At 39.8% G+C, this 11328-nt stretch overlaps 1 protein-coding gene across 1 annotated transcript; it reads left to right on the top strand.

The window, feature by feature from the left end:
* Nucleotides 1-3975: 3975 nt before the first annotated feature.
* Nucleotides 3976-4838, top strand: LOC119652012. Its single transcript, XM_038055947.1, has 4 exons — nucleotides 3976-4073; nucleotides 4135-4293; nucleotides 4420-4599; nucleotides 4671-4838. The coding sequence occupies exons 1-4, from the start codon at nucleotides 3996-3998 to the stop codon at nucleotides 4836-4838; spliced, it is 585 nt and encodes a 194-aa protein (XP_037911875.1). The 5' UTR covers nucleotides 3976-3995.
* Nucleotides 4839-11328: the final 6490 nt, after the last annotated feature.

The raw sequence follows: 11328 nt of genomic DNA, 5'->3' as shown, positions 1-11328 counted from the left end.
ACGAAAATTGGTAAGAGCGTGTGATCTGTTGTTTCCTTTACATGTAGCCATTTTGTGTTAAGTTTACGGGAGGGGGGGGGGGGGGTCTCCCCATACAAGTAAATGGAGGATGCAAATTTCATTTCATAAAATGTGGTCATGTGGGGTATCATACGAAAAGACCCAATTCGTAATTTTCGAAACTGGTTTCATATTTGATATCGGGTAAAACATAGGAGAGTGAGGGGTCAAAATATGACCATGAAAAAGTGTAATAGGTCTCGTTCTCAGAACCTATCCAACCGAAAAATCGGAAAAAATCACACCACTGCATCTCTACGAAATCTAGGCCTCAAAATATATCCAGTCCCGATATCTGCATAAATAAAGTTAATAATAGTATATTTCCACATTTTAGAAATTTACCCGGCAACTCCCCTTGTGTTCATCCCACGGCACGGATGTAAGGGATAGCATAGTGCACAATTTCGTCAAGAAGAACATCCAACTATTATTAACAAAGTTATAAAGGCTGAAACTTTTTTGTGAATTTCGTGCATTCTACAACGTGTATGACGTCATCATCACATATCAATTCGTCAATACCAGCACGAAGTAAGTTCATATGAATGGGGTCGCAGAAAATTATTTTGTTTTAGTTTTTTAGTCATTTGTATATCAATATCAATTACTCCAAACATGTGTGTATGTAGGCATATAGTATATGCGTGCTAATGAAGTTTGTGGGTAGTGTCTAATACAGATAGATATATTTGTACTACACGTATATGCATGCTTTTGTGCCCAAAGTAAATTGGAAATTTGGGTACGATTTTTAATTTTTCTATGATCCGAAAACCATTTTTATCAATGAAAAATTAAAATGGGTCTATTAGACTACTAGCGACAGGTTTAGAATATTTTTTGCCTGGAATCGTTAAAACACTGATTATTGATATTCTGACTCACATCCAATAAGACATCAGATCAAATTTATCTTTTATAGCGTGATCAAAAATTTACTAGTCATTCTTCTGAAAACCCGGAACTAAGACAAGAAAAAACAAGTTGGAATACCGGAAGCTCGGCGCTTTAGGTATAAGGGTTTTGTATTCATTTTAAGGGAGCAGCTCTCTATGCACGTTTTTCCATTCCTACTAGCTAAGAATACAAAATATTTTGTCATCTATTGCCAAACAAAACATGCATATATACATACTTATTGAATACGTAAATATTATGCTTAAAATTGATCTAACGCATCTTCACGCATTTACAGTTTACTCTGTGCACGAAAGCATACATATGTACACACACGCCCACCTTATTGAACACTACCCCCAAATTTCATAAATTTCATTAGCATATACATATACAAACACATGCATGTCTCCAGTAACTGATATCCAAATAACTAAAAGAAGCTAAAAAAGAAAAGCGAAAGTGTTTTCATGGACCCCGCAATTTATATAAGTTTACTTTATACATGTGATGATGACGGAATTCACGTCCTAGAGTGCAATAAATTCACATGAAATGCAATATTATGATTTTCAATAACTTCGTGAATAATGGTTAGATTAGTTAGATTGTGTTCAAACTTTCCAAAATTATTTCCAATATTATCGCCTATGCTGATGCGAAATTACTTCTAGGATGAACTTAAAGGAGGTAAATTTCAAATAGATGCTTCTCCGTGATTTTTTTCTGAGAACCTATTTTACATTCTAAGGCACACATTTTGGCACTCTTTCCTATGTTTTACCTAATATCATAAATAGGATCAGTCTCGGAAAGTACTAATTGAGCCCTTTCATTTGATGCCCCAAGTGGCAATATTCTATGAAAAAAGATTTACACCCCTTCCACATGCATGGGGAGCCCCTTTTCAAACTCATCACAAAATGGCGCCACACACTACATGTAGAGGAACACCGTTGTTTCTGAGTAAATCGGGTGTGACAGACAGACAGACGATCGATCGAATCGATTTTAATAAGGTTTGGTTTCACACAAACCCTTAAAAATGAAGAGTAAACAAACGGATCAAATTATGAGTACCAAATTCAAGATTAGTATTTTCATTGCTGTTAGAAAAAAATAAATATGTATTAGGAATATTCATCTAAGATAGTCGAGTACTATTAATTACAACCGCAACAACCGGTATCCGGTCTAGGCCTGCCTCAATATGGAACTCTAGACATCCGGTTTTGCGCCGAGGTCCACCAATTCGATATCCGTAAAAGCTGTATGGCGTCCTGACCTACGCCATCATTCTATCTCAGGCAGGGTCCGCCTCGTCTTTTTTTTCTACCATTGATATTGCCCTTATAGACTTTCCGAGCTGGATCATCCTCATCCATACGGATTAAGTGACCCGCCCATCGTAACCTATTCAGCCGGATTTTATACACAACTTGACGGTCATAATATCGCTCATAGATTTCATCGTTATGTAGGCTACGGAATTGTCCATCCTCATCTAGGGGGACCAACAATTCTTTGGGGGTTTTTCTCTCGAACGTGGCCAAGAGTTCCCAATTCTTTTTGCTAAGAACCCAAGCCTCCGAGGAATACACAAGGACTGGCAAGGCCATTATCGTCTACAGTAAAAGCTTTGACCCTCTGATGAGACGTTTCGAGCGGAACAGTTTTTGTAAGGTGAAATATGCTGGGTCTCAAAGTTGTAGTCTCCTATCTTTATTCTTTCCGTTTGACCAGTGCGATTTGATGTTGTTGGTTGGTTTTTGACGTTGCCACCATATATTCTGTCTTGCCTTCATTGATATGCAGCCCAAGATCTCGCGCCAATCGTCGCCTGCTCGATCTGGATAAAGGCAGTTTGTACGTCTTAGGTCGTTCTTCCCATGATGTCGATATCGTCAGCATAGGCCAGTAGTTAGGTGGATTTAAAGAGGATCGTACCTCTTTCATTTACCTTAGCATCACGGATCACTATCTCGAGGGCCAGGTTAAAGAGGACGCATGATACGACATCCCCTTGTCGTAGACCGTTGTTGATATCGAATGGTCTTGAGAGTAATCCTGCTGCTTTTATCTGGCCTCGCACGTGGGTCCGGGTCAGCTTAGTCAGTGTTATCAATTTCGTCAGGATACCGAGCTAGTTAGCTTAATTTTGTATTTAGTTCAGCTGGGAAAATAAAGTTCTTTTTATATTTTAAATCAAAGTATTTTTCTTTTGGTTGTGTAGGTCTTTAAAATTATTTTTTTAAAACCACTTGGACACAACTCCGTGACTAGTGCACGCGTTAAAGGTATCACAGTAAATCATTTATTTAGTCTCTCTCTCTCTCGCTTGAGGTACGAAAGTTCCATAATCTTCTCACATAAGAAACTTTATATATAATATATGCATATGTTATGTACATAAAAATTGATTTGTGGCCTATTTTTGGAAACACTTTTAATGTAGTGGTTGCTTTAAAGATGTCATACTATTCACTCTCACACGTTCTCTATTCAAACGAAATACATGACTTTGACTTACTTTAACTTTATTAACTTACTATGTTATTTATTAACAGTAGGGTTTATATCAAACTTTTCAATTTCGTTTCATATACTATATGCATGTGTACCGTTGCAATATGTTGTTTTCCTAGGATGAACTGAATGAAAATTTCTAAAATTTAGTCTCAGTAACATCCATATGATTATATTTGAGGAAAACATTTTTCTATCCCTCTTTGAACGCCTAGAAAACCTTCCTTAAGCTAAACATAAAAAGATACAATTCACTGCATGCATGAAAAATAACACCGTCGACAGCAAATCTCGCATCAATAAGTACAACCGTTTAACAGACAGACAAGCATAAAACTTTAAAATGATTCTAATTGCTTTTTGAAAACTAAATAATTATAATGAGTATAGAAATCAAGAGCGGACGTGACTTTTCCGGGAAAATTGTTGTTTAAAACATATAAATAGGAGAAGTTCAAATTTTCGAAATTCGGATTGTCAGGTGTATCTTACTTTTTTATTGTCGCAAAATGAATATTTTTACGAGTAGAAGCAATTTCGGACTAATATTGGTCTTAGCTGGGTGTGGCCTATTGATTGTCGCCGATGTAAGTAAACACCCTCACTAACGTTGTCGAAATCTGATTATTTGCTTTCTCTTTTCTCCAGCATAAAAATATGCTGAGAATATGCAAGATAGAATGTGTTGTCGGTGATCTGGCTCGTCCTTATATTGCGAATGAAAGTTGCTCAATTAAAGCTTTAAGTCGATATCGGACTGCTATAAATGTTGAAGGTTATCTGTTAAAGCCATTTGACGACATCTTGGTAAGGCTTGATATGAATCTAATAATATTTGATTTGATTTGAATTGATTTCTATACCCACTACGAAAATCTCTACCAACATATAACACTGCCATATTAACTAATATAATTTTATGTAAATTTTCAGGTAAATATGCGAATTTTCAAGAAGAACAGTGTTACATATTTACCATACATGGTCAATGTAACTACCAATGTTTGTAAGTTTTTGAGTGGCGGTAGTGTTGGTGCTGCTGGATTTTATACCCGTTTTATGATAGGCTGGATTAATAAATATTCTAATATAAACCATAGCTGCCCATATTCGGTAAGGCATCTACAATTTTGTCCCTTGGATGAATCTGAAATTATTTTATTTATATTATCTCCAACTAACAGGGCTACACATGGGCAAAGAATTTGGAACCATTTGCGGATAAGATTCCAGTATTTGCTCCCACAGGAGATTATCGATTAGAACTGCATTTTTATGAGAGTTCTTTAAACAACTGGTTAGGTGTCATTCGCGGGTATGGTACGATTAAACTGAGACCTTTCAGTAAATAAAATCAAATGGTGAAAATAAGGTGAAAATCCAATTCCAAGCAATAAAATTAAAAGTATTAAAATTTTCCTATATGCCACTTAATATGAGTGAATAATGAAATCCCTCATTTTTTCACATTCTACAGAAGACGCGCTCATATGTACATAACATATGTCCAGTTGAAAAATTATTATTGTTCTAGTCATCAAACTCGTGCCTCCGCATCACATGTTCGAGCGAGGTGTTCTCAGGGCCTACCTTCACATTCAGATCACCCCCAATGTCGCCTCTAGGAAGCCCTGCACTGTGTATAATTGCTCGTAGAAAGCATTCTTTCAGACATCACATATCACAAAATTTTTGTTGGTGCATAACATGTCCGGATGGCTCAAGTGGTTAGAGCGCTGGGCTGTCGTAGCGGAAGGTCGCGGTTCAAATCTCGCTGGGGGCAGAGGAATTTGTTATCGTGATTGGATGTCGGACACCAGTCGACTCAGCTGTGAATGAGTACCTGAGTCAAATCAGGGTAATAATCTCGGGCGAGCGCAATGCTGACCACATTGCCTCCCACAGTGTACTGTGGTGTACCGTTACGGTCTTGAATGAAGTGCTCTAACACACTTCAAGGCCCTGATCCAATATGGATTGTTGCGCCAACGATTATTATTATTATAACATTTTACAAATGTGATGCTAGTCAACCTGAAGGGAAATTTTGCAGTCAAAATCCTGTCCACATTGTGATTGCCGACAGTAACAATCCGACACTGGATTCGAGTATCCTCCAGAGTCCCACGCCCTTCTTCGCTGAGGCCCCAAATATCTACCTTATATCGTTGGGATTCTCGTTCTGGAGACCTTCGATACCGTTATCGAGGAGCATATTCACATACCAAGAACCAACTAAAAATCGTTTTCAATAGCCAAAAGTCACAGTCGCAAAGAGGGCCTACACATGTCTGCTTGAACTGGCTTCTTTGCAGAATTAGCTTATTTCACATACTGCATTAAAGTAAAATTTCAAAGAGATTTCACAACCAAACTTAACCCCACAAAAGTGAAATTCTGTCAGCGGTGCTCTTCCTTCAAGTAGGCGGCATAATTTTTCAATCTACCTTAGCTACATAGGAGGACGCGTTTAATAGACGACGTTCCCTTTATCTTTATCATCAGACATCTTAACCATGCTGACAACATCTGATTTCTCCCTCATGAACATTGGCCAATGGCTCTGCTTTGTATATCTAGAATTTTCTGCGGGTGGCAGGATGACGACGACTCTCAAACTTATCACCAAGCCTCAAGAGGGAATAAAAAAGAGGTGTCTCCCCCGGGCTTTGAGTTTTCTCAAGGCCCCGAATAGAGATTCCAATATTAAAAAGAAACTTTCTCTCCAGACTCGTATAATTTTCACCTGAAGCATGATATTTTCGCAAAATTTTCATCCCCGACCAGAATTTCCTCTCTACAACCTTGCATATGAAAACTGGTAGACTCCGACTTCTCGTGGCGGAAGTGGCTTGTCACCGTAATCAATTATGGGGCGGAACATTTTGGAGTACTTTTTGCTGTCACAAAGATAATAACTAAAATATTTTCGGACCGAATCAGGAGACACGTACAAAGCTTGGTCAACTGCGAGCAAGCTGGTTTCCATTTTAAAATAAAGAGTATATATTTAGAGTGTTCTTTATAGGGGTAAGTGTTAACAGATCGATATATGAATGTTATTACGCCTGATTATGTCTCCAGAATGAATCCGAGTTAATTACGATCAACCATCTAGGACGAAGTTATTCCAAAACCTAAAGAAAAGTGACGAAGTTGACGGTATGTTCAGTGGGGTCCTTTCTGGCATCTCAGTCACTTGTATGTCATTTCGCCTGCTATTTCGCTTGTGATTTTGTGCTGGGATCGGACCAGCAAGCTGAAAATGGATAAATAAAAAGGAAACGTTCCGATTGAACACGGAGATCAGTAAAACTTGAGAACGGAAGATCCACGACAGAGCTCATCTACAATTGCTAGCCATTTCAAATCCTAATGAGGAGCGGTTTTTGGGGTCACTTCCCTTACTTAACACCTTCCACCTTTATGTGGTGTGAATTCCAAGAAGAAGGATGAGCGGAAAAGGATCCTCAAATCAAAAAATTACTTAGAGAATTAATGAACACTATTCGAAGACAAAAACATAAATTCATAAGTTCGTGCCAAATCATTATTTAAGAACTTATAATATTCCAGGGATGATGATAACAAATTCAACAAAATTGTAAGAAAAACTAAAATAATAAGAACTAAAAAAGAGACCCGAAGGAAAAGGAGGAGGGGTGGATTGCTACAGTCTGAATGGTTGTAGACCAGTGTCTCAGAGCTAGGTGAGGAAAGTGCAAGAATTTTGTGGTCTTGCCAATTGCTCGCTTAAAAAGCTTTCAACACTTCTGCCAGTTAGGAATAAAGTATGCCATCAGAAGAAGGAAAACTTTGAGTTCCGGTTTAAATAACCTGTGGAAACCTCCGACTTGGTGAATGTAACCGCAATGAACAGCACAGCATCGACATTGCAAATCGCGGGGTAGTTCAGCGGAGGAGCCCCAACGACCAGGGCATGGCTGTGCTAACTGTTCCTATTTCGCCACACAACTTCAGCATGTTCATGTAGGCAAAGAATTAAACCTCTTGATCATTCGCTCCAACTAAAAATGACAATGACAAAGGCAGGTAAAACATTTTATCGCCTCTTGTTGCACCAAAGATTCATCGAGCGTTTGCCTCAATACATACATGTGACTGTACAGCAGATTTCAGATCAGTATCGCCTTATCATTCACAGTGAGATAATCCGTCACCAGAGAGCCTGTTCGACTGGAGATCATAGCAAAATCTGGTGGACAAGAATTGATGGAAGCAAAGCTGGCGATATCAACAACACCACGACGCACTGCTTGCAATAGGTTCAGTGTTCTCCGAAGCATTCTTCTTCAAGTCTCCGCTGAAGTTCAGGAAGAATTCCAAAGAGAATGTACAGAATTTGCGGAAGTGGATCCCTTGCTAAGGTTAGGTAGTCGTAGACTCCGTACATATCACCGAGAATTCTATCTCAAATCGATGGAGAAACTGCGTTTTAAATGTGTGCTGATGTGTTGCTACGACTGCTGCCGAAGCTTCAGTATTTTGGTGAAGCTGCAGCTATCAGATTGCTCGCGCTGCAACACCCATGACTGAAAGTCTAGATACACCCAAAAAGGAAACTTTCTGTTGTATGGAACCAGCTACATCGGTACGGCAAAGATGATTCCAAACGTATTCAGAATGAAACGGATGCAAGGAAGCGAGGAAAAAGCAAGGAAACAGAGGATGACAACCACGCCATTTTTATTTCTAGAAAACATATAATAGAAGAGCAAACATCCACAAAACTTGACGAGAAAATGTTTGAGGAACTATAACTGCAGGAGAACGCCACTAATAATAAACACAGAGGAAAAGAAATCGTTGGGAAGACGCAGAAACAACGTGATGCTTCCATGGTACGCCGCATTACATCCAGCGAATGCTACTTTTTGTTGAAACTCAAAAAATGGTGACAGCCGTAAAATCGGCTTAAATTCAGAGACACAGTGAACATAGCAGAAACTCATCTGAGTTTGCATAGTTGCACAACCAACCGAAAACCGGAAGCTGGATGCTTCAGGTATGAAAGGTTTTGTGTATTTCTATTATAAACACATTTGAGCGTTCAATTGCCCCCTTAGTACGTAGCGGATAATATATGCATACATGATATGAGAGCATCCACTTTCGGGTGATATTGAATTTACAAAGAAGCGACAACTTGGTTAGTAATTGTGTGATTTTCACCAAACGTGGTAGCATCATGTTCTATGCTATAACCTACATCTTGGTGCTAGAATGAATCTAAGAGAGGTTCTGCAGCCAATTACTAAAAATTATAGTAATGGTGTGGATGGTATGGAAGGTATTTCGGAGCCTAGGCACCATACAGTGGCAATTTTTGAAAATGGGTCTGTTAAAGAGATTTTTATACCCGACCCCCGCATTCCTCGCGTTTCCAACAAATGTCAAAACTAAGACCGGCTTCGGAAAGTACTAACCGAAACCTTTCATTTGATACCCCATATGACTACATTTGGCGGAAAAAAATTACACGCTCCATTTACATGTATGGGAACGCCCCCCCCCCCCCCCTTATATACGATGTAAAAGGATATTACTCACTGTATGAGTGAGCGTTTATAATTCCCACCTTTCCACAAAACTTCATGGCAATAGCTACAACCATCTCCGAGAAAAATGCGTTTCACGGAGAGACAGACTGTCTGTCAATCACCTTTGAACTAAGGATGAAGACACAAGACAGGAGACCCGCACCCCGGAAGGCGAAATCCAAAAGAACACCAGCATGGTCTGCAAAAGCGATGGATGAGCAAACATTCAAGGAGGCGTGGTTCCACTCATAGAGCTCTCCATGTCACATAAAGCATCTCTAAAGCATATGATGCGTCGATGCCTAGGAGATGCTCATTCCCCACTAGAAGACCCAATTATTGGTGGAATATTGAACTTGCCAGCCTTCGGTCGATTTACCACAGAGCCAGACGAACGGTTCAGAGGGCAATAGCTAGGATCGATCAAAGGCAAAGCGAGAACTCCACAAGAACTTCAACCTCGCAATCCAGCGGAGTAAGAGGGAACGTTTTAAGGAGCTCTGTTCAGAAGCGGACATAAATCCGTGGAATAGCGCCTATAAAGTCTTGACAGAATGATTCAGGGGCGGATCATTTCCGCAGATCACCCCTATGCTCTTGTTGAAAATAATCCGCCTCCTGAACGTGACGCCAATTCCACCAGTCACCAGGGACGAGCTGCTGGAGATATGTAGTCGAATAGGCGACAGCAAAGCCCCGCGTCTAGACAGCATATCGAATGAGGCCCTCAAACTTGCCTTCAAATGTAGACCGGATATGTTCGCGGAGCTATTCGAAACGTGTATGTCCGAGGGTATCTTTTCTGCACCATGGAAGCGGCAGAAGCAGGTCCTGCTGCCTAAGGCGGGCAAACCTCCAAGGGAACCGTTTTTCTGCTTCTAGACACTATGAGGAAAATGTTGGAGGGCTTAATTTATAATATTAGGTTGTTGCAAATGAAATGTCGGATATTTGAGTAAAATTTCAAAAAACTATAACTTTTATGAAAATTAATTTTATTAGTCAAAATAAGAACCAGCAGCTTCAATGCACTTCTCCCAACGAGATACAAGGGCATTTATTCCAGTTTCGTAAAAGTCTGGGTTTCTAGAGCTAAGAAATTCTTCAAAGGCACTTTTGACAGCTACTTCATTGCTGAATTGTTTCCCCGCCAAAAAGTGATCCAAATGCTTAAAAAAGTGGTAGTCGGTTGGCGAGAGGTCGGGTGAATATGGTGGATGAGGAAGAGTCTCATATCGTAATTCATTTAATTTTTGGACCGTCATTCTGGAAACATGAGGTCGGGCGTTATCATGGAGCAGTATCACTCCATCTCTGTTGACCAATCTAGGCCGCTGAACACGTAATTTCTCGTGCATTTCATCAAGTTGGGCACAATATTTCTCTGCATTAATTGTTTCACCACGCTCCAAAAACGAATAATGAATAATTCCAGATGCAGACCACCAAACAGTTACCATTACCTTCTTCGGGTGAAGGCTCGGTTTTGGCATGTGTTGTGGAGGCTGATCGGCATCTAGCCATTGCGCTGATCTGCGACGGTTGTCGTACAATATCCACTTTTCATCGTATGTCACTATTCTGCGCAAAAAGGGATTGTTCCTGTTGCGGTTGAGTAGAGAACTGGATATTTCCATTCGCAGCGCCATGTTTTGCTCGTTGAGTTCATGCGGAACCTACTTATCAAGCTTCTTCACCTTTCCAAGCTGTTGTAAGTGCCGAGATACTGTCGAATAGTGTACGCCTATTTTGTCTGCAATGTCACGAATCGATGATCGGGGATCAGATTCCACTATCAAACGCAACTCGTCGTTGTCGATCGATGGTCCTGGGTGTCCACGAGGTTCACTTTGGAGGGTCATGTCGCCTGATCGGAATTTTTCGAACCACCGATGTGTCGTTCGTTCGTTTGCTGCGTCAGCTCCAAATGCTCTGCAAATGTTTCTGGTTGCCTCCGCTGCGTTGTGACCAAGTTTAAATTCATATAGAAAAAGTAGACGTTTTTGACTCCCTTCTATGCTTTTTTCTTTGAGTTTTACTTGGAACTTCAATGACGATTGAAACTGAAATGACTCCTTGATCGAACGAACGACTATTTATACTCAATTATCCCATACCACCAGAGTCACCTTGCGGCAGTTTTAAACATTAAAATCATAACAAACTTCTCTTCATTGAAAAATCCGACATTTCATTTGCAACAACCTAATAGATTACTTCAAATAGTCGAGAGCCAAGGGGGCCTTTCTAATAGGCAGTATGGGTTCCGTAAAGCCAGATC

Source organism: Hermetia illucens, chromosome 3, assembly GCF_905115235.1.
Source record: "Hermetia illucens chromosome 3, iHerIll2.2.curated.20191125, whole genome shotgun sequence".
NCBI classification, from domain to species: Eukaryota; Metazoa; Arthropoda; class Insecta; order Diptera; family Stratiomyidae; genus Hermetia; species Hermetia illucens.
The sequence above is the reverse complement of the archived record's forward strand: the minus strand, read 5'-3'. Positions and strand labels throughout refer to the sequence as shown.